Source organism: Cervus canadensis, chromosome 25, assembly GCF_019320065.1.
Source record: "Cervus canadensis isolate Bull #8, Minnesota chromosome 25, ASM1932006v1, whole genome shotgun sequence".
Taxonomy (NCBI): domain Eukaryota; kingdom Metazoa; phylum Chordata; class Mammalia; order Artiodactyla; family Cervidae; genus Cervus; species Cervus canadensis.
The window spans coordinates 49,468,881-49,492,850 of NC_057410.1; the positions used below are offsets into that span (position 1 = coordinate 49,468,881).

General features: G+C 38.5%; 1 protein-coding gene across 1 annotated transcript in view; it reads left to right on the top strand.

Moving 5' to 3' along the window:
* CAPS2 (calcyphosine 2) overlaps positions 1-23,970 on the top strand; it is a 50,936-nt gene that overhangs the window by 22,810 nt on the left and 4,156 nt on the right. The window contains exons 8-16 of the mRNA XM_043446779.1: positions 1,315-1,382; positions 6,287-6,406; positions 12,363-12,437; positions 13,302-13,397; positions 13,486-13,579; positions 16,861-16,979; positions 17,978-18,051; positions 19,851-20,005; positions 21,173-21,304. Coding sequence (XP_043302714.1) covers positions 1,315-1,382; positions 6,287-6,406; positions 12,363-12,437; positions 13,302-13,397; positions 13,486-13,579; positions 16,861-16,979; positions 17,978-18,051; positions 19,851-20,005; positions 21,173-21,304 — 933 coding nt within the window. The remainder of the gene's footprint in view (positions 1-1,314; positions 1,383-6,286; positions 6,407-12,362; positions 12,438-13,301; positions 13,398-13,485; positions 13,580-16,860; positions 16,980-17,977; positions 18,052-19,850; positions 20,006-21,172; positions 21,305-23,970) is intronic.

Below are 23,970 nucleotides of genomic sequence, written 5' to 3' on the forward strand. Positions count from 1 at the left end.
TTTCTCCAAAGTATAAGCCACCATAAATGTCAACACCCACGGTGCATGTTCTTCATGGACTCTACACTCATCAATGTCACCTCTCTCACTTGCTTCTGGGTTTTACGTCCATTGTCTGACTGATATGGAAATCACTGATGATTTCTACCAAAATTTAACGGTATTCAGTTCAGTTCAGTTCAGTCGCTCAGTCGTGTCCGACTCTTTGTGACCCCATGAATCGCAGCACGCCGGGCCTCCCTGTCCATCACCAACTCCTGGAGTTTATCCAAACTCATGTCCATCGAGTCAGTGATGCCATCCAGCCATCTCATCCTCTGTCATCCCCTTCTCCTCCTGCCCCCAATCCCTCCCAGCATCAGGGTCTTTTCCAATGAGTCAACTCTTCGTATGAGGTGGCCAAAGTACTGGAGTTTCAGCTTCAGCATCAGTCTTTCCAATGAACACCCAGGACTGATCTCCTTTAGGATGGACTGGTTGAATCTTCTTGCAGTCCAAGGGACTCTCAAGAGTCTTCTCCAACACCACAGTTCAAAAGCATCAGTTTTTCATCACTCAGCTTTCTTCACAGTCCAACTCTCACATCCATACATGACCACTGGAAAAACCATAGCCTTGACTAGAGGGACCTTTGTTGGCAAAATAATGTCTCTGCTTCTTAATATGCTGTCTAGATTGGTCATAACTTTCCTTCCATGGAGTAAGCATCTTTTAATTTCATGGCTGAAATCACCATCTGCAGTGATTTTGGAGTGCCCAAAAATAAAGTCTGACACTGTTTCCACTGTTTCCCCATCTATTTCCTATGAAGTGATGCATGACCTTTGTTTTCTGAATGTTGAGCTTTAAGCCAACTTTTTCACTCTCCTCTTTCACTTTCATCAGGAGGCTTTCTATTTTAGCAAATAAATGTATTTTTAGATTAAATAATTGGACTTTAAATTTATTAATGATGATATGAATGTGCTTATTCTCTCAGTCATGTCCAACTCTTTGCAACCCCATAGACTGTAGCCTGCCAGACTCCTCTGTCATGGGATTTCTCAGGCAAGAATACTGGAGCAGGTTGCCATTTCCTTCTCCCGGGGATCTTCCTGACCCAGGGATGAAACCCGCATCTCCTGTGTCAACTGTGTTGCAGGCAGATTCTTTCCCTGCTGAGCCTCTGGGGAAGCCATTGGGGAATGATGATATAGTAATCTCTCTTTAAGAAAGAAATTGGAAATGTTTAATTTATGTTTTAGGACTTTTGTGTTAACAATAGTGTTGTTCTGCTTTATGGACAATGGCGTTTTCTTTATTTTCTCTTCTCAGGAATTTGTGGCTGCAGAGAAGAAGAAACAGATGGTTGCAGAGCAAGTGATGATAGACCACTTATCCAGGTAAGCGTTCATAGCGATCCATTCAGAAAGCATTCATTACATTTCCTTTGTATACATGACATCTGCATTGGAATGGTCAACTCAGAGGTTTCCATACTTGCTCTGTTTACTGCATTTGTAGGGTTTCAGTCATTATTTTTTCCACCAGACTCCTTTTCCAACAGAAATACTTAACAGTTCTATTTACTAGGTATTTTTTGTCTAAATAGCTTAGTAAGTATTTTCTTCCTAATAACTTATTGGTCATCTGAAAAAATAATACAAATTGAAGAAAATGTTTTACTTCTTTAATAAATAGGCAGTTACTCACTAATGGGACATATGCACTTCTTGGATGACAAATAAACTCTCAAATCTTAGAATTGTATAGAATGCTGCCATTCTCACTTTCTAGTCCATGTAGCACCTTCTTTTTATCACAGCAACTGTAGAAAAGCCTTTTTGCAAAGATATGCTATCATTCATTGACGGAGTGTCATGTGGTATTTTGCTGAAGCTGTGAATTGCTTGGAGCTAGTAGATTTTGTGGCATGCCACAATTATGAACTATCACTATTTCCCTCAAAACCTGAAAATATCCAGCGGTGTTCCTTTGCCTTCCCTGTGACACCCGAGTGTGACCCAGTGCACAGTTTGGGAACTGTGGGATTGTCAGGAGTTTTAAAGCATAATGTAAAATTTCACAACTCTTAGAAAACTAGATAAAGTTTCAATACCTGCTGTGCTAAATTGCATGAATATGTAAGTAATGCAGGATTTCAGAAGAGGCTGGAATAGTCTAGGAAGCCTTCACAGCAGAGGTAAGACTCAAGGTTAGCTTTGAAAAAGATAACTACTTAGTTGGTTGGCAGAGAGAAAGAATGATAGTCTATATGCATGTTTCTTAGTTAATTTTTTGACACAGTTTTGCTTACAATCTTCAGTATTTCTCCTTTTATCACCTCATGAACCGACTTTACATTTTCACTCCCAAAATGCCACTGCAGTGTCTCTTCCTAAGATTACTAGTGACATCCATACTGCTGGTTAATGGCAATTTCCTAATTCTCAGTTACTGACCCCATCAGCGCCATCTACTGGGCTGAGAACTTTCTTGTCTTTGAAGCACTCTTTTCCCTCCTTTGGCTTCTGGCATACCGCACGTGGCTGGTTTATTCTCCTACTTTCCAATCCTCAGCCTCCTCTCTTAGTTCCTCTTCACCTCTCCTATCTTTATACACAGGCATACACACACAAGGACTTCTACTTCTTGGACTTCTCCTTTCACATTCTAGGTGATTTGATCCAGTATCGGGTCTTCAGTAACCATCTATATGCTGATGCTGTGCTAATCGAAATCCCAAAGTAACATTGGAAGATGTTACTTTGGTTTCTGAAAGTTGTTCTCTTTCCTTCCCTCATTATGAAATCCTCTTTCGTTTTCTTCCATGGCAACAATATTCTTCAAGTTCAGTCCATCAGTTCAGTGGCTCAGTCATGTCCGACTCTGCAACCCCATGGACTGCAGCACCGCCAGACTTCCCTGTCCATCACCAACTCCCAGAGCTTACCCAAACTCATGTCCATCGAGTCAGTGATGCCATCCAACATTCTCATCCTCTGTTGTCCCCTTCTTCTCCTGCCTTTGATCTTTACCAGCATCAGGGTCTTTTCTAAGCAGACAGTTCTTCATATCAGGGGGCCAAAATATCGGAGTTTCAGCTTCAGCATCAGTCCTTCCAGTAAATATTAAGAACTGTTTTCCTTTAGGATTGGCTGGTTTGATTTCCTGGCAGTCCAAGCAACTCTCAAGAGTCTTCTCCAACACCATAGTTCAAAATCATCAATTCTTCAGTGCTTAACTTTCTTTATAGTCCAAAACTCACATCCATACATGACAACTGGAAAAACCATAGCTTTGATTAGACAGATGTTTGTTGGCAAAGTAATGTCTCTGCTTTTTAGTATGCTGTCTAGGTTGGTCATAACTTTCCTTCCATGGAGCAAGCATCTTTTAATTTCATGGCTGTGGTCACCGTCTGCAGTGATTTTGGAGCCCCCCAAAATAAAGTCTATCACTGTTTCCATTGTTTCCCCATCTATTTGCCATGAAGTGATGGGACTGGATTCCATGATCTTGGTTTTCTGAATGTTGAGTTTAAACCAACTTTTTCACTCTCTGCTTTCACTTTCATCAAGAGGCTCTTCAGTTCTTCTTCACTTTCTGCCTCAAGGGTGGTGTCATCTGCATATCTGAGGTTATTGATATTTCTTCCGGCAATTTTGATTAAATCTTGTGCTTCATGCAGCCCAGCATTTCTCATGATGTACTCTGCATATAAGTTAAATAAGCAGGGTGACAATATACAGCCTTGACGTAGTCCTTTTCTTATTTGCATCCAGTCTGTTGTTCCGTGTCCTGTTCTAACTGTTTCTTCTTGACCTGCATACACATTTCTCAGGAGGCAGGTCAAGTGGTCTGGTATTCCCATCTCTTGAAGAATTTTCCACAGTTTATTATGATGCACCCAGTCAAGGGCTTGGGTGTAGTCAATAACGCAGAAGTAGATGTTTTTCTGGAATTCTCTTGCTTTTTCGATGATCTATGAAATGTTGGCAGTTTGATATCTGGTTCCTCTGCCTTTTCTAAATCCAGCTTGAACATCTGGAAGATCATGTTTCACATACTGTTGAAGCCTGGCTTGGAGAATTTTGAGCATTATTTTACTAGCATGTAAGCTGAGTGCACTTGTGTGGTAGTTTGAGCATTCTTTGGCATTGCCTTTCTTTGGAATTGGTGAAAACTGACCTTTCCCAGTCCTGTGGCCACTACTGAGTTTTCCAAATTTGCTGGCATATTGAGTGCAGCACTTTCACTGCATTGTCTCTTAAGATTTGAAATAGCGCAACTCGAATTCCATGAGCTCCACTAGCTTTGTTTGTAGTGATGCTTCCTAAGGCCCACTTGACTTCACATTCCAGGATGTCTGGTTCTAGGTGAGTGATCACACCATCGTCATTATCTGGGTCATGAAGATCTTTTTTGTATAGTTCTTCTGTGTATTCTTGCCACCTCTTCTTAATGTCTTCTGCTTCTGTTAGGTCCATATACATTTCTGTCCTTTTTTGTGCCCATCTTTGCATGAGAAGTTCCCTTGGTATCTCTAATTTTCTTGAAGAGATCGCTAGTCTTTCCCATTCTATTGTTTTCCTCTATTTCTTTGCACTGATCACTGAGGAAGGCTTTCTTATCTCTCCTTGCTATTCCTTGGAGCTCTGCATTCAAATGGGTATGTCTTTCCTTTTCTCCATTGCCTTTTGCATCTTTTCTTTTCTCAGCTATTTGTAATAATTCCTCAAGTTATTTAGGCCTAAAATCTTGTTAATGCCTTTAATCCTTCTCTTTCTCTCAAATCCTACATGCAGTTCGTTGGCAAACTCAGTCTCCCGTCAAATAAATTTATCCCCCCGCCCCCGCTACCCCCCTCCGTGTTCACCCTGTCATCTCCTATCTCCTGGATTATTTCAGACAGTTTCTAATTGGACTCATTGTACCTGCATTTGCCCCTAGTTGGTCTGTTCTCAACCTAGCAGCCAGAGTGAGTCCATTAAAACATAAGCCACATCAAACCTTCCAGTAACTTCCCATCTCAATCCGAGTAAAATCTGTAAGACCTACGTATTGGTTGCTTCCCAGTGGCTCAGTGGGTAAAGAATCTGCTACCATGCAGCAGACGGAGGACACAAGTGTTCAGTCCCTGGGTCGGGAAGATCCTCTGGAAGAGGAAATGGCAACCCGTGCCAGTATTCTTGGCCGGAGACTCCTATGCACAGAGGAGCCTTGTGGGCTACAGTCCATGGGGCTGCAGAATCAGACATGGCTGAAGTGACTGAGCATGCACGTGTATTGGTTACATAACGCTATAAAACCTAGTAGCTTAGAACAGTAGTCATGAATTATAGCTCATGTGTCTTCAGGTCAGCTGTCCAGGCTATACATGGCTGAGTAGCTATTACTTTTCACTTACTTTGACCCATTATATATGACCAAAAGCAGTGGGCTTAATTCTGAGTTTAATCCTTAAAAAAGCTCATGTTTCCATTTGCTTTTTTGTGCTTCTGCCATCTTTGTTAGCTTGGTTAACCCACTTGTTCTCAAAAAGAAAGTCCTTCTCTACATGCAGCTGGACCACTTAGCCAAGATTATCCTAGATGAACAGATTCCCAAACAACCCACACTTGCATGAATTAGTTCAGGTCAGATCAGCAGAGCCATCTGGCTGCCAAAGCATTTCCAATGGCTAAACTTAAAGCCAAAGAAAGTACACTGCCTTTATAATGAGGGCATGCCAAGGGCATGAATAAGGAGTGCTAAAAATCTGGGGTCAGTAACACATTCTCCCCAGTCCCTGCATGTTTTGCCCACTGTTAGACCCTAGACTCCTTTTCCTACTTCTCTCTTGTTTACTTTGCTTTGCCATCTGGCTTCGTCCCTTCTGAAACATACCAGATTCACTGATGTCTCAGGCATTTTGCATTTATTTTCCCTTCTGCTTGGAATGCTTCCTCCCCACTCCAGAAATCCATATGGTTGCTTACATATTTTACTTCCTGTCTTTTATTCAGAAGTCATCAGCACAGTCTTTGTTTAAAGAATAGTAAGAGGAAGACCTGAAGCTCCAAATTCTCCCAGAAATTTCAATTTATTTTTAGATAATACTTATGGAGAAAGAGATAGATAAGAATATTCACTTTTATGATGTTTTTAATTATTAAATTTATTCATTTAATATATGACAGACCATTCTGCCAGTAGTATAAAATGGCATTTGTATATGAGTTTTTCCAATTGCTTGTAAATATGTGAATACTAGAGCATTTCATGATAATATTTAATTGTCAGACTGTTGTATTTTCCTATATAGGGCTGTAATCAGTGATCCAGAGCAAAATTTAACCTCTGAGAAGCAAGAAATTGCTCATATCCTTCCAGATTCAAAGCTGGCACCTATTCGATTTAGGAAAAGAACACTACATGAAACGAAGTAAGAAGGTCTTTATATAAAATAAGGATGTAGTATGTTATAAGTATATTTTTCAAATGTACTTTTGTATCTAATGGAAATTTTTTCCTTTGTGTTTTTAGTTTTTCTGTATAAAGGAAAGTGGAATTTTTGGAGTTCAGATCCCAGTTTTGTCACTTTAAGATATTGGGGTAAACTTTGCCCTCCAGATGTTCTATTTATAATTTAGGAATGGCAGCCAGAAATTTAGGCAATAATACATGTGAAAAGACACAAGGTAGTAACCGAGACATTTGTATGTGCATAATGTATGTTGGCTGAATTTCGATGACATAATATATTCAAAATTAGTATTTTTTAAAAAATATTACTTTTTGCCTTTTACAAAGTACAAAGTACCAAGTCCTTTGTGAAGCACAAAGTACTTGGTTTGGAGTGGACTTTTATGGTTCGCTGGTGCAGTCCACTGGAAGTTCTCACCAACTTCACTGATAATTGACATTGAGCCTCAGATTTAATAGAATAGAAAACCCACCAGTTCTTAGAGCAGTTTTTTAATATTTTCAGATTGTTATAATTGTCAGTACTTTCTTATAACTTTGGTCTTTTGTCTCATTCTTATCTTATTTCTAGAAGCCTTATCTTATTTTCTAGAAGTTTCCATACCTTTAAATATTTGAAGGTATCATGTATTAATTTCCTATTGCAGCTGTAACAGATTACCACAAACAGTATTTTTAAAACGACACAAATTTATTCTCTTCCACTTCTGGAGTTCAGAAACCTACAATCAAGGTGCTGACAGGACTGCATTCCTTCTGGAGGCTTCAGGGAAGAATCGCTTCTTTGCCTTTTTCAGCGTCTAGGGGCTGCCTTTATTCCTTGGCTTGTGGTCCCTTCTTCCTTCTTCCAAAGCAGAGGAGTGTTATTACTCTGCTGTTCCTCTTCTGTAGGTATCACATATCCTTCTGCTTTCCTTTTATAAAACACTTGTAATTGCACTGAACCTACCTGTATAATCCTGGTTAATCTCATCTCCAGATCTCTAACTTAATCACGTTTGCAAAGTCCCTGTTATCATGTGTAAATTAATTATGTGTCCTGAAGGTTAGGATATGAGTATCTTTTAGGGGCCATCACTCAGCTACCATATGTCTAAACTTCTCTTTCTTAAAGTAAACTTTTATAGAAATAAAACATTCATTCACAAAGTGTACACATTTCAAATGTACAGCATAGGAATTTTCACAAACTGCACAAAACGTATGTGTTATTCCTAGACCAGGAAATAGATCAGCACCCCAGAAACCACCCACGTGCTGCCCCTCAGTTACTCCACAGCTCCTCTGCCACCCCCGGGTAACGTCTCCATCCTAACATTGTAGATTGTTACTCTCTGCTTATAAATTTACATGAACTCACAAAGCTTGGACTCTGAGTCTGAATTCTTTTGCTTAACGTTATGTTTATGAGTTTAATCTGTGTTATTTGTAGTTGTCCTCTATCCTCATTACTGTACAGTATTTTCTTGTATGAATACACCACAGTTTGTTTATTCACAGCTGTTGGTGGACATTTGGCAGTTTATGAACAGTGCTGCCATGAACTTTAGTGCATGCCTTTTGGTGAACATATGTACTCATCTCTGCTCAGTACTCACTTAGAAGTGGAATTGCTGGCCCGTTTACTATGCATATGTTTAGCTTTAAAGAATACTGCCAAATAGTCTTCCAAAGTGGTTGCTGCAATTAAAACTCCCACCGGTAGCAGTAAGAAGGTGCTAGTAGCACCGTATCTTTACAAGTACTGGTAATTATCTATATTTTTCATTTTAGTTCCTCTTATGGGTATCAGTCAGTTCAGTCACTCAGTCCTGTCTGACTCTTTGTGACCCCATGGACTGCAGCACATCAGGCTTCCCTGTCCATCACCAACTCGTGGAGCTTGCTCAAACTCATGCTTATCAGGTTGGTAATGCCATCCAACCATCTCATCCTTCGTCGTCCCCTTCTCCTCCTGCCTTCGATCTTTACCAGCATCAGGATCTTTCCTAAACTGTCAGTTCTTCACATCAGGTGGCCAAAGGATCGGAGTTTCAGCTTCAGCATCAGTCCTTCCAATGAACACCCAGGACTGACCTCCTTTAGGATGGACTGGTTGGATCTCCTTGCAGTCCAAGGGACTCTCAAGAGTCTTCTCCAACACCACAGTTCAAAAGCATCAATTCTTTGGCACTCAGCTTTTTTTACAGTCCAACTCTCACATCCATACGTGACTACTGGAAAAACCACAGCTTTGACTAGATGGACCTTTGTTGGCAAAGTAATATCTCTGCTTTTTAATATGCTGTCTAGGTTGGTCATAACTTTTCTTCCAAAGAGCAAGCTTCTTTTAATTTCATGGCTGCAATCACCATCTGCAGTGATTTTGGAGCCCCCAAAGTAAATTCTGTTACTGTTTCCATTGTTTCCCCATCTATTTGCTGTGAAGTGATGGCACCATATGCCATAATCTTCATGTTTTGAATGTTGAGTTTTAAGCCAGTTTTTTCACTCTCCTCTTTCACTTTCATCAAGAGAATCTAGTTCTTCACTTTCTGCCATAAGGGTGGTGTCATCTGTGTATCTGAAGTTGTTGATATTGCTCCTGGCAATTTTGATTCCCGCTTATACTTCATCCAGCCCAGCATTTGTCATGATGTACTCTGCATATAAGTTAAGCCTTGACGTACTCCTTTTCCGATTTGGAACCAGTCTGTTGTTCCATGTCCAGTTGTAACTGCTTCTTGACCTGCATACAGATTTCTCAGGAGGCAGGTCAGGTGGTCTGGTATTCCCATCTCTTTAAGAATTTTCCACAGTTTGTTGTGAGCCACACAGTTCAAAGGCTTTGGCATAGTCAATAAAGCAGAAGTAGATGTTTTTCTGGTATTCTCTTGCTTTTTTGATGATCCAATGGATGTTGGCAATTTGATCTCTGAATCTTCTGTCTTGTCTAAATTTAGCTTGAACATCTGGAAGTTCATGGTTCATGTACCATTGAAGCCTGGCTTGGAGAATTTTGAGCATTACTTTGCTAGCTTATGAGATGAGTAGAGTTGTGTGGTAGTTGAACATAGGTATATATTGGTGATTTTACGGGTATATATTGGTGATTTTCACTTACATTTCACTAAAGACTAATGATGTTGAGCACTTCTGCATATGTTTGTTTGTCATCTGGGTATCCTCTTACAGGATATCCTATATAGTCCCTTCAGGTCTATTGGGTTATCTTTTCCATATTGATTTGTGGAACTTACTTATATATTCTAGTTATAAGTCCTTTTTCAGCTATATTTGTTAGAAGTGTATTTTCCTATCCTCTGGTCCCCTTTTCATTCTCTTTTGATGATGTCTTTTGATGAACAAGAGTTGCTAAATTTATTGTAGACCAGTTTACCAATCTATCCATTTATTGTTAGTGTCCTTTGTATCATTACAAAATCTCTCCCTACCACTAACTCCTCTCTCTGACTTGTAATGCCACTTATGTCATATATGAAGTTGTTACAAATGTATGGTTGGTTTCTAGGTAGTGGTGGTGGTGGTTGTTGTTTTTTCAGTCTCATCTACCTGTTATGCCTCCCTGCACCAGAATTATCCTGTCTTAATTAGTACTGTTATACATTAAATACTTAAAGCTTGTTTAGCTTTAGTATTATCTTGGCACACTTTGGCTCCTTCCTCTTCAATATAAGTTTTAGATTTAGCTAGTCTAGTTCTACAAAAAATCCTGTGGGGGTTTGCTTAGAATTAGTGAATGGATGGACTTCACTGCCCTTAGTCATTATTCCCAGAGGAAGAGAAGAAGAAGATCCTGCTCCATAGAGCGGGAAGCAGGCATAGGCACGTGTAGTGCAGGCCTTCCTCTGCTCTTGGTCCTTGACCCAGCTGTCTGCAGAAGTGCACACTCTGTCCCGTGCACCGAGCTTCACAGGGCGCCTCCCCAGTGGGAATGAGTGGGCTAGTCTGCTTAAGTCTAGTGTTAAGGACTTAGCTTGTTGTTGCTCCATTTCTAAACCATGATTTCCAACTGCTTTAGCAATAAGAAAATTTATATGTGAGTCTTCTTCCACCTTATTCTTATTTCTCCATCGGTTAAGAACTTGGAGAAGTATTGGTGCTATGTATTGGATACCAAAAACTCCAACATGGAACTTCCCATTTTATAATATAAATGCCTTTTTTTTTTTTTTGTCTCTTCAAGAAGACTCTAGAATCCTTGAAGCTGTTATTTCAATCTATCACTGTTAAACTGAGTTCTGTTTACCTTTGAGAAGCAATATAATGTAATGGTTATGAGCAATTTTTTTTTTTTTGGCTATGCCATGTGCTAACTGTTTAACTGTATAAACCTTATTTTTAGAATGGGGATAATAACACTTAATTCATTGAGTTACTACAAGCATTAAATGAACCAATACACATTAAAAAGATTTTAACACAGACTAGTGTCTGGGAAGTTCTTAAAAAATAGTAGCTATTATTGTTATTGCTTTTATTTTCTCAGCATTTAGAATTATTTCAGGCACATAGTGGGCGCTCAATGAACACGTTATTACTAATGGATTAAAGTGAATTGAGATGACCAAACTTTCATGGCTCCATTCTGTGTTCAGAACTCTCATTTGATTTACAGGTTCTTATTTGCTGTATGTTGCTTACCTTTCATTGAGACCTAGATTTTTATAGAGGTATGACATTTCAAGATCTCAGTGAGCTACACACTTACTGTTTACAGTATTGCAATTTCATTATAGCTGCAGTTTTATGGGAATATCATAAAACTACTTAGGAAGGGACATAAAGAGACATCACTGAATCTTCAGAGCAGAATATTGGTAGTAAGGTGTCAAAGTGTGTGTCATTGGGTTTTGCTTCATATTATTAAACAGAATTTTAGGACTGGCAGTCTTTGTGAGATCATTCAGTGCCATCTAAAAGCCATAAAGACTAAATAACTGATTTGAGGTCTCACAGCTAGAACTATGGCCTCATCCAGCACTCTTTGTCTCTACCCTGTTTTGGCAAGGAATATTTTTGGCTACCCATCACTGAAGACCTGACTGACAGTGGCCTAAACGAATCAGGATTTATTTTCCTTATACAACCGGCTGCTTGGAGGTGGCCAGCTGTTGGTTTTAGTTCAGTGGCTCAGTGAGGCACAGCTCTGGGCTGGCTTCCCTGAGACCTTTCCGGTTGCCCGATGGCTACTGTGGCTTCCAGCATCATATCCCTGCCATGTTCACAGGCAGGGACTCTTTCCGGGCCGGTCTCTCATCAGGACAAAAGAAAGTCTTTCCTGGAAGTCTACTGGAAGAGCTGGGTCCCTTAGTCACTTCTAGTTGTAAGAGGCTAAGAATGCAAATCCTGTGATGGGAGAGAGGCAAAGAAGAGGCTTAGACATGGCTGTTGGTTAGCTTCGCTGCAGTGCCAGGCACAAATATGCGACCTCTCTTTCATACAGGCTGTCCTAGCACTTTGATATGATATGTTCCGGCAGAGAAGTTATTCATGTATTATATACAATTTGTTGTTTTTGCTTAGTTGCTAAGTCATGTCCGACTCTTTTGCGACCTCATGGACTGTAGCCCACCAGGCTCCTCTGTTCATGGAATTTTCTGCTGAAGGATACTGGAGCGGGTTGCCATTTCCTGCTCCAGGGTATCTGCCTGATCCAGGAATCAAACCTACGTCTCCTGCATTGGCAGGTGGATTCTCTACCACTGAGCCGCCAGAGAAGCCCATTATATACCACAGCTCAGGGTTCTTTCTTCTGTGTCTGCCATAGCAATAGCAGTCCGGAATAAAAAGAGGTTTAAACCTCATCTTTATCCAATATGTGCATTTGAAAATACTGATGTAACTCTTTGGTACTTTTCTTATCTAATGTAGATATTTTAAAAATAATTATTAACAATTGTATTTCTTACCAGGATAAGAACCCAGTCTACATTAACTGAAAATATCCTTTCTCATAAAGTGCAGTTTGATGGTAGAATCATATCAAGGTAATTGCGACTTTATTACATTTTTTAATCCTATGATTATTAAAAGGTATTTTCTTTTCAAATAGAGATAGCAATAATGAAGTTAGTTAAATTTTTTACATTTAAGTGAATTTACCACACCATTTTTAGGTAATATATATTTAATCTCTTACAAAAATTATGAGGAGCATGAGTCTAAAAGAAAAACATTTTAATTAGAAATTATTTAAAATGTGATTTTAAAATGTCTTTCAAAAAGAAATAAAAGTGAATTTTTAAAGATACATGTTACTACTACAAGATTCTAAACTACTTAAATATTAACCTTTATGTAATTTATTTAACTTCACTTTAATGGCTTAAAGTAACAGTAGATGTAGTAAAGTGACATTGGTAGATGTAGTAAAGTGACAAGGAAGGTGGTTCTTAAATCTGTTATCTAGTCTTGCAAACTGCCAGTAACACATAATGCTACTTGATGTTCTTCATGAATATTAAAGGTAAAGTGGCTTTTTAGAAATAAGCATATTTGTTCAGTGATTTTAAAATTTCCATGACAAAAGGTGATAAATGTATATCTATCTTGTGGCTTCTTACAAGCTCAACATTTTTTTAAGGTCTTTCACTATCTTAAAAGTCTAAGCCAAATTAGTAATCTACATTGTCATATATCCATATGCATGTTAGTATAAGATAAAGCTTTTTTCTCCATCCAAATCAGAATTAAGTTGACTTTGGCAAGCTCTGTCATTTTTTCCTTGTGGTTTCCCATAACCATGCATTTGAGCAAATCCTGGTATCTCTGTTTGACACATAGAATCCATCTATCATTAAATATGAAAAGTATCCCATTTGAAAATCTTTGGTACCATTTTCTTTTTCTAGAAATGGACGTGATGCTTGCAGAGAGCTGGTCGGATTCTTTTTCACACATGACCAGTCCCTTACAATTTATGAGTATCGGCAATTTGGGAAAAACAGGTATGCCATTAAACATCATTACAGCTCTCAAGAGGACTATTTCCCAGAGAAGCTGAATAATTTCACATTTTTGTCATTTAACTTCTAGAACAAATGTGCTTCCTTTTATTCAAAAAAACATTTATTGTCATCAGTGTGGACGAAGAAAAGGAAAGCAGTACCGACTTGGTGATCTTTATATTGTAAGTTCAGTGTGTGTGCGCTCATGTTTTACTACCTGGTGTTGGATTTTGAGGGATCCTGTGGGGCTAGGGGAGCAGGGTTTCTCGTTCCCAGTTTATTCTTTTCCCTCTTTCCTGGGCAGGGGCATTTATGTTGGCCAATGGTTGATGTTTCTCTAGGAGAGGGGGTGCCTCCCAGGTCCAGATCCCAGTGGTCTGAATCTAAGCATAGCGTTTATTCCTTGTGACCCTATTCTGCTCCCCACTCCTCCCAACCTACCCTGCAATGGAAGCCCAGAGAGCTGGTATTTTGCTGCTTTTAAAGGCTGTACCACTGGGTCAGCGGTTACTTCAGTAGTACCAGGAGTAATTCTCCACCTAATGCAGGCTTATCTTCTGGGGACATACATTTTTTCTCCACACAGAGGGGTGCTTGGCTTCTGGAGCTGTCATAGATCTCCTGGTTAGCTCACCTTCCTTGTGATTTGCCTGCTTGGCACAAGTCCTGGTGTGTGGCATATCACAAGGATTCCTTAGTGTGAATTGATCATAGGTAATGTTGGAAGTTGTACACTGCTCTGAAATTTGAAATGATCACATTCATGTTATCTCACTACCCACAATGATCATTCATATAAAACATATACTCATAGGCTAAGCATTGGAAATAGAACTGTAAATAACTTGAAAAGAATCCTTGCTTTTGTGGGAATTATATTCTAACTGGAAAGAGATCAGAGGGCCAGATAGGCAGGGCAATGACCCAATTTTGCAGAGTCAAAGGAGGCTTCTTCAGGGAGTGCCATCCAACCTGGACATAGGCAGGCCAGGATATGTAGATGGAAGAGGGGAGGCAAGGCTTTCAGGTGAGAAGACAGGTCATGCAAAGAACAAAAGCTCAAAAGACATGGCTTTTTTTGAGAACTGAAAGGAGTTCAGTCCTACTGAACTCGACTTCAAGGTGGGGACCAGCAAGAGGCAAATGAGAACTTGCTAAGAGTGGCCTTTTGTTAAAGACTTATCTAAAATGTCTTGGGGAGTCACTGAAAGGTAAGAAGGTGGATGGAATGAAAGGAGGTAGCATCAGTAGGTTTGTGATTTAGACAGATTTCTCTGGTTGCGGTCTGGGGAATGGATTGAAAACTAGTACAAAGGACCAGATTGCATTGAATTACAGTACACATATCAAGTAGTCTCTATTGTCTAAATAATAATCTCAAGAGAGCTTATATACATTTCAAAGAGTAGAGAAAGTACTTATAGTTTTCTAAAGTAAATGCTCTAGGAAAAAGGAGAGAAATTTCTCCCCTTATTTTCAAAAGAGATAGTTAAGCATATTATTTTAAATTTGTGTTTATTTATATTTGACTATATTGCCGGGAGAAATATCAATAATCTCAGATATGCAGATGACACCACCCTTATGGCAGAAAGTGAAGAGGAACTAAAAAGCCTCTTGATGAAAGTGAAAGAGCAGACTGAAAAAATTGGCTTAAAGCTCAACATTCAGAAAACTAAGATCTTGGCATCTGGTCCCATCACTTCATGGCAAATAGATGGGGAAACAGTGGAAACAGTGTCAGACTTTATTTCTTGGGCTCCAACATCACTGCAGATGATGACTGCAGCCATGAAATTAAAAGACGCTTACTCCTTGGAAGGAAAGTTATGACCAACCTAGACAACATATTAAAAAGCAGAGACATTACCCTGCCAACAAAGGTCCGTCTAGTCAAGGCTATGGTTTTTCCAGTGGTCATGTATGGATGTGAGAGTTGGACTGTGAGGAAAGCGGAGCGCCGAAAAATTGATGCTTCTGAACTGTGGTGTTGAAGACTCTTGAGAGTCCCTTGGACTGCAAGGAGATCAAATCAGTCCATCCTAAAGCAGATCAGTCCTGGGTGTTCATTGGAAGGACTGATGCTGAAGCTGAAACTCCAATACTTTGGCCACCTCATGCCAAGTGTTGACTCACTGGAAAAGACCCTGATGCTGGGAGGGATTGGGGGCAGGAGGAGAAGGGGATGACAGAGGATGAGATAGCTGGATGGCATCACTGACTCGATGGACGTGTGTTTGAGTAAACTCTGGGATTTTGTGATGGACAGGGAGGCCTGGTGTGCTGTGATTCATGGGGTTGCAAGGAGTCGGACACGACTGAGCAACTGAACTGAACTGAACTGACTGATATTTGAGAAACTCAGAAATTAAAATAACAACAATTTTCTAAGTTTGGATGAAGGATTTTCTAGGGGAATTTTTTCACCAAAGCCTTGATTCTCTAAACAGGTTAAGCTTAGTTTTCAGTTCAGTTCAGTTCAGCCGCTCAGTCGTGTCCAACTCTTTGCGACCCCATGAACCGCAGCACACCAGGTGTCCCTGTCCATCACCAACTCCGGAGTCCACCGAAACCCATGTCCATCAAGTCGGTGATGCCATCCAGCCATCTCATCCTCTGTCGTCCCCTTCTCCTCCTGCCCTCAATCTTTCCCAGCATCAGGGTCTTTTGAAAGCTTGGTTTTACATTTATGTAATATTTGTTATCAGAATACCAGGTGAAAGAGGACTTCCTTGGTGGAGCAGTGGATAAGAATCCCGCTGCCAGTGTAGGGGCCGTGGGTTGGATCCCTGGTCTGGGAAGATCCCACGCGCCATGGAGCACCTACGCCCTTGCACCACAGCTCGTGAGCTTGCACTGCAGAGCCCGCAGGCCACAGCCGCTGAAGGCCGCGTGATCGAGTCTGCGCTCCGCGGAGAGGAGCCACTGCGGGGAGGAGCCTCACACTGCAGCAGAGGGGGCCCCACTCTCTGCAGCTGGAGAAGGCCTGCATAGAGCAACGGAGGCCCCGCACAGCAGCAAACACCTACATGCGATTGTGTTCAAAATACCGGGCGAAAGAGGCTAATGCATCGGTCATAGTTCAGCAGTGGGCAGCACATCTCTCTGTAGATCAGTAGCTCTATTTCTATATTTTGGAGTGTCATAATTTCCACGGAGATAATTTGTTCTTTTTTTCCTCTGATTCTTAAAAAAAAACACAACTGAAATTCTTCTTATTTTTTTTCATGTCAATTGTTACATCTAAGATTGTTCAAATTGGGAGATTGTGAAATTAGTTCTATATTCCTATATTATTAGCTGAAGCCTGTGTGGTTTCTAAATATTCTCTCAATATACTTATTTATTAGTATAAAAAAAGTATACTACATTAGATGTAATCAAAATTGAATATTTAAAATTAGTTGTATTTTACTTCTTATATACTTCATAGTTAAAATAATTCATTTGTTAACTTCTTTAGGGTGCAAACTTGACGTTTTTGAGCTCTGATCATCCCAGACTTCCAGAAAGTATAAAAGAAAACACAGTGCTTACACTTCGAATCACGGATATTGACTGGAGAGCTTTGGATTCTCTCAAGTAAGTCACACATGCATTTGTAATTTTAGATGTATTAATATTTTTTATTATATTAAAATTAGATTCTGTATCAAAGTGTTTTGATTTTAGTTAAGATTTATATTTAAAAAAATAAAACATAGCTATACATGTCTATTTTATGTGCTATATCTTGTACTCAAATACGCTCCATGTGTGGGAACAGTTACAATCAAATGGAGATTTAGATGTCCCATTTTAAGTTAGTTAAAGTACTTTATTAATTTGCCTATACTATAACATTTTAATTTTAGTAAATGCTACAAAGTAATACATTTTAAAAAATGAGATACAGTATATTATAATAACTTTTCCCATGTTTTTAGAGTGCTGCCTCTTCTAAGCACTAAAAAAATCTTGGGTCCCACATGCTTGTGGTATTCATTGATTGATAATATACATAGTGAAAAAATAATGCTATGAATCAAAAGCTTTAAATTAATTTGAGTTGTTTTTTTTTTTTAAATTGCTGAAAATATTTATGCTATTCTTGTGGAGTGCTTTTTTGGTCAAGATTACAGTAACTGGTGTACCGTCAGTGCATTAGAGGCCATTATGGCCTCATAGCCATAAACTGGCTATAAGGAAGTCTGTGCTTGTCTTTTACTGTATTGTTCAATATGATTGCATTTTTTTCTTTGCTTTTTAAAATAGTGTATTTACATTTAAAGGTAAAACTGATTTTAAATAATAATTTTAATTAAGTTTTTAAATAGAAGATTGAAATAATTATAAAACTGAATATAATGCTTAAAGGTAGTTCTTGGGAGATGTAAGGAGTTTAGTCTTGATTTAGCATATTCAGGATTAAGGCAGCAAGCATTAAAGCAGCAAGCAAAGGTGGGAGACTTGATTAATCTCTAAGTACTCTTCTATCTTTCTTTGAGAATTTTTTGAGTCTAAAGCAAGGAGATCTTAGAGTTCCTGTACTAAGACTGCAAAACAGTATATTTGTATTATGGCGAACATGTCAATTGCAGAACTGATTCTGTGGAACATGATGATGTAACCAATGAAGAAGCTAATGATAGGATGATTTTCAAGGCCATTCAAGGTGTGTATCATTACTATACTCTCAAATAGTTTTAATTTTCAACCATTTTCTTTGTAAGGAGTAAAGCAGTATTTTCCAGATATTACTTTGTTTTATGACACTTCATTTATATTGCCTATTTGCTTCCTTTTTATTTTAGAGACAAATACATATTTAAAAATATTTTTAGGATTTCTCCTACTTCAATGAGTCTAACTGAATAACTAGTATTATATCATTTATGAACTTAAAAATTTTAGAAAGCACTAGATAGTGTGCTTGAGATGGATATGTGATTTTTACAATATAGTACTCATTTTATATTGTGGTATCATAAAAAGATTTGTGGTGGCCTAGTGTAGAAAAAAAATACTTGACTGGAAGCCCTGTTTGGACTCTCCATTCAGTAGACGTGTGACTTTGTGTATTTCTCTTGTACCTCTTTCTTTATGTCTAAAATGGGTATAATAACCTCATTAACTTTCAGAGTTGTTGTAGATAATATGTGAAATATATGTAGGTTTGTACACTAAAATATTTTAAAGATTTGTTTCTAGAGTCTACTCTTGTAATTAGTACAGTTTATGAGGTTCAAATAGACAAGTCCTTTGTTGACTCTCATAGTCAAGAAGGCAGGAAGACATTAAACCAGTAATCACAGAAATCAACAATAATTTATAAATTTTGATAAGTCCTGATTTATCATATAAAGATGATATGGGAGTAACAAGGCTAAAAGCAGATTTTAAAGTTGTCTAGGATTGGTATTTGATCTCTGAAATATTCTTGATGCTATTGTTAATAAAGTTTATTCTATCATGATCAGTATGATTTGTCACCCTTGTATCTAGTGACATTTTTTTTCCCTCTAAGCAGTATATTTAATAACTGCTTCGGTAAAGTTACCTGTATTTTCTTAAGTGAAGATGGTACAAACTGCATCAGATGAAATCTGTCCCACAAAGAGAATGGGCCTAGGGATATAACTTCTTATAAATTCCTAGCAAAAAGGGTTACTTTAAGTGTAAAAGTATAGGATAGCATTCTTTTGTATGTGTGTGTGTGTGTGTGTGTGTTGGCATTTAATTTTTTTTATTATTATTTTTTTCATTTATTTTTATTAGTTGGAGGCTAATTACTTTACAATATTGTAGTGGTTTTTGTCATACATTGACTTGAATTAGCCATGGATTTACATGTATTCCCCATCCCGATCCCCCCTCCCACCTCCCTCTCTACCCGCTCCCTCTGGGTCTTCCCAGTGCACCAGGCCCGAGCACTTGTCTCATGCATAGGATAGCATTCTAAAACCTTGATGTTATTAAATATATGCTACAATTTGAAGATTTCAAATGATTTTAGAAATTTTGAACTGATAAACTGTCAGGTACTTCACTCAAAAATTTGTAATTCAGTTGGTAATAACAAAGAAAGAGGAAAAATATTAAAAAATATAGGCCCATCAGGTGAAGTGGAAGCCTGGAAAATTTTTTAAAAATGAAGATTTTATTTGTGATGCTGAGGTTATTTTCATGCTGATAAAGTGAACCGTTATTTTCCTATATTTAAAATATAACACTCTCACCACACAGTGGTGCTAAAGCTCTGATATATTTCACGTGTGATTTTGTGTATAACCCACTTGACTAAAAGCATTCTATTTTTCAAAGCCTTTTGCCAGTCATACATATGATCTGGTTGCATATTCACATCCCTTATATCAGATATATCAACTTTTTTTTCTTACCAGAGAGACAATTGCAATTTGATTCATTTATGCATAGGAATAATTAGTTTCCATCACTCTTCTTCCTAAACAGACATGCTGAGAGAACAACTACATAAAAGAGGTGTTCGTATTTTGACTGGATTGGGAAAATACCTTCAACAACTGGACAAAGAAGGAAATGGACTTTTAGATAAGGCAGATTTTAAGCAAGCTCTAAAATTATTTCGCTTAGAAGTGTCTGAAAATGTAGGTACCACAGATGATTCTCCGCAGTGAGTGACTATTATTCTTAAGTGGACTTATTCACTTTTTTACTGAAGTTTTTGTAGTTCATTTGTCTCCTTCTTTATGCCTCATTATCAGTATTAAGCTGTTAGAAAAATCCTGTTGATTTTTTAAATGTCAACATGCATCCCTCCTTCATATGCTTATTAAGAACCTAATAAGCAAGCATTGTTCTAACACTGAGAAGACATACTTTGTACTCTTAAGGTCTTTATAATCAAAAGAAAGAAAGATATAAATGATTACAGAAAAAGCATGCTAAGTGTTAAAGAGAGAATGCTTTTGGAACATATGAGATAAATTGCAAGCCACGTTGTGGAGAAGGAGAAGGAAGTTCATGGGATTTCTGGAGTGGGCATGTATCAGAACTGAGTTTTGAAGGATGAGGAGGAATTAGGCAAACAAGAGGGGAGGAGGAGCATGGACAGTGGCTACTTGAGGAGAGGGAGAAGCATATGGGAAGGCTTCAAGAGGAGAGGCGGTGTGACCATTCCAGGAATCGCCCCAAAGCCTTTACACCCACGGTTCCCTCCACTGTGAGTGGAGGTCCAGCAGACCTCTGCGTCTGTGGGCTGGATTTTCTCATCACTCAGGTTTTCTCTACTCAGAGCACTTCACTGACGCCTCCACCTAAAGGCGCATCCCGTCCCAACCCTGATCCTTTCTATACCATTTACCCAAAGTGTGAATGTTTTTTTAATGCCACTTCATATAGATTCTCTTATTATTAGTGGTCCTTATCCTATTGGAGTCATTCCAGTAAGTGAAGTGACTTCTTAATTGTCACAGATATAATACACTACAAATAATTAAATGGTCAAATGCAAGTAAATGGCAGCATATTTATTGAAAGGAATGAATTTAAAATGATATACTTGATTTATTACCACTCTTAAATGTTTCTGAACTTTATGGAACTATCTCCATTGCAGAGTTCCTCTAAATACGCTTTCTTAGTACCTTTGATTGGATTTATATGCAACTTTTTGGAATTTCCTTAAATCTACTACCTTGTCTAGGGCTAGGTATAGCCCTAAACAAAAGATAAAACAAAATACTATGATTATTATAGTCATAGCCATATGTAACTTAAAGTTGTAACAATAGTCTCTCTGTGATTATTTCTAGGATTTTGAGTCTTTGTGGCTAATTCTAAATAGCAGTGGTAATGGCAACGGCCATGGCAGGGCTGATTACGGAGAATTCAAACGTGCCATAATCGGTGAAATGAATGAATATAGGAAATCATTTGTTCGAAAGGTAACTTTGTAAAGTAACCTTTCAAATAGTTACTTTTACTAGATGGTTAGGTTCATTCTTAAATCGTTAATGAATTACCATGGGAAAAGTTTTAAATCCCTTTCCCTGCAGTGTACTGTGGGTTTAGTAAAGCACAAAAACACATATACATGTACAAATCTACCCATTATACCACAAAACAACCTATGTCTAAGGAAAATACTGTAAAAAGAAAATAAAATCTGAAATTAAATTTCAGTTTTCAAATTGTTAATTCCATAAATTGCTGGCTCCATATAAGCTATATGTCTATATCAATTATTAAATATTTCCCCAAGCCTCAGTTTCTTATCTCACAGCACTGGTCTAAGATAATACATGTAAAATTATTAGCATCATAGCTGTCCAAGTGTCCAAGCTCAATGCATATTATCTTAGGATGATGACTTAAAGATGTTTCTCTACTTTTAAAATATGCTTGCTAAATGTTAAAATGAAGATTAAAATGACCATGTTAAACAATAATTTAAAAAAAGAGCCCTGAGTTTTGTAGGAGAAAACATAATAACTTTGGTTCTAGTAGCCATTTTTAAAGCATACTTTTGAAAATGAAGTTTTTCTTTTGTATATGTACCTAATATGAAATGCATATATATCCCATATTGGAACAAAGATATCGTGTATGGAGTAGTCTGAACAATTACATTGGGCACAAATGGAAAATATAAATATCTATATCTTTACTGGTCAAAAGGCAAGATAAAAACCTTATGTTAAATTCACCACATAATGCTTATAAATTTGCATTCATTTTTACTTTACATGTCCTAGTGATGGGTGTGAGTGTCTAGAACAGAAACTGAAGGGCTGTCTCCTTTGTAAGTCTCGGTCCTGGGAATCAGTTCAGTTCAGTTCAGTCACTCAGTCGTGTCCAACTCTTTGCGACCCCATGAACTGCAGCATGCCAGACTTCCCTGTCCATCACCAAATCCCGGAGCCTACTCAAACCCATGTCCATTGAGTCGGTGATGCCATCCAACCATCTCATCCTCTGTTGTCCTCTTCTCCTCCTGCCTTCAATCTTTACCAGCACCAGGGTCTTTTCTAAGCAGTCAGTTCTTCACATCAGGTAGCCAAAGTATTGGAGTTTCAGCTTCAACATCAGTCCTTCCAATGAACACCCAGGACTGACCTCCTTTAGGATGGACTGGTTGGATCTCCTTGCAGTCCAAGGGACTCTCAAGAGTCTTCTCCAACACCACAGTTCAAAAGCATCAATTCTTCAGCACTCAGCTTTCTTTATACTCCAACTCTCACATCCATACATGACCACTGGAAAAACCATAGCCTTGACTAGATGGACCTTTGTTGGCAAATTAATGTCTCTGCTTTTTAATACGCTGTATAGGTTGGTCATAACTTTCCTTCCAAGGAGTCAGCATCTTTTAATTTCATGGCTGCAGTCACCATCTGCAGTGATTTTAGAGCCCCCCAAAATGAAGTCTCTCACTGTTTCCATTGTTTTCCCATCTATTGGCCATGAAGTGATGGGACCAGATGCCATAATCTTAGTTTTCTGAATGTTGAGTTTTAAGCCAACTTTTTCACTCTGCTCTTTCACTTTCATCAAGAGGCTCTTTAGTTCTTCCTCACTTTCTGCCATAAGGGTGGTGTCATCTGCATATCTGAGGTTATTGATACTTCTCCTGGCAATCTTGATTCCAGCTTGCTTCATTCAGCCTGCATTTCTCATGATGTACTCTGCATATAAGTTAAATAAGCAGGGTGACAATATACAGCCTTGATGTACTCCTTTCCCAATTTGGAACCCGTCTGTTCTTCCATGTTCAGTTCTAACTGTTGCTTCCTGACCTGCATACAGACTTCTCAGGAGGCAGGTCAAGTGGTCTGGTATTCCCATCTCTTGAAGAATTTTCAACAGTTTGTTGTGATCCACACTGTCAAAGGCTTTGGTGTAGTCAATAAAGCAAAGGCAGACGTTTTCCTGGAACTCTCTTGCTTTGTCAGTGATCCAGCGGATGCTGGCAATTTTTGATCAGTGGTTTTCTGCCTTTTCTAAATCCAGGGAATAAGCAAAAGTCTTAGTTTGCTAGGGGTACCACAACAAATACCATACACTGGATGACTTATATTGCAGAAAATTATTTTCTCACAATTCTGGAGACTAGAAGTCCAAGATGGAGGTGTCAGCAGGTTGGTTTCTTCCGAGGCTTGTAACTGATTGGCTGTCTTCTCACTGTGTGTTCTCGGGGTCAGCCACCGAGTCTGTGCTGTCTGTGTCCTAATCTCCTCTTCTTACGAGGATGCCAGTAATACTGGATTAGGGTCCACTCTAATGATTTCTTTTTAACTTAGTCACCTATTTAAAGACTCTATCTTCTACAGTCACACTCTGAAGTACTTGGATTTAGGGCTTCAACAAATGAATTATGGAGAGGATGCAATTCAGCCTGCAAGAGATACCGTATATATGTGACATTATTGTAAATAAACAAACTTCATTCTAGTTTTGACTCATCTGCAAATGTGGGATGTTGCTTTGGGTCTGTTGTATGTTTCTGTGGATCCACTCTTTTTCTCAATAAAATACATTTTATGATTCACAGGATTGCATTGAGTTAAAGGAGCAGTAAAGCAAGTAGCATTTCAAAAGGTAGTGTTAAGTT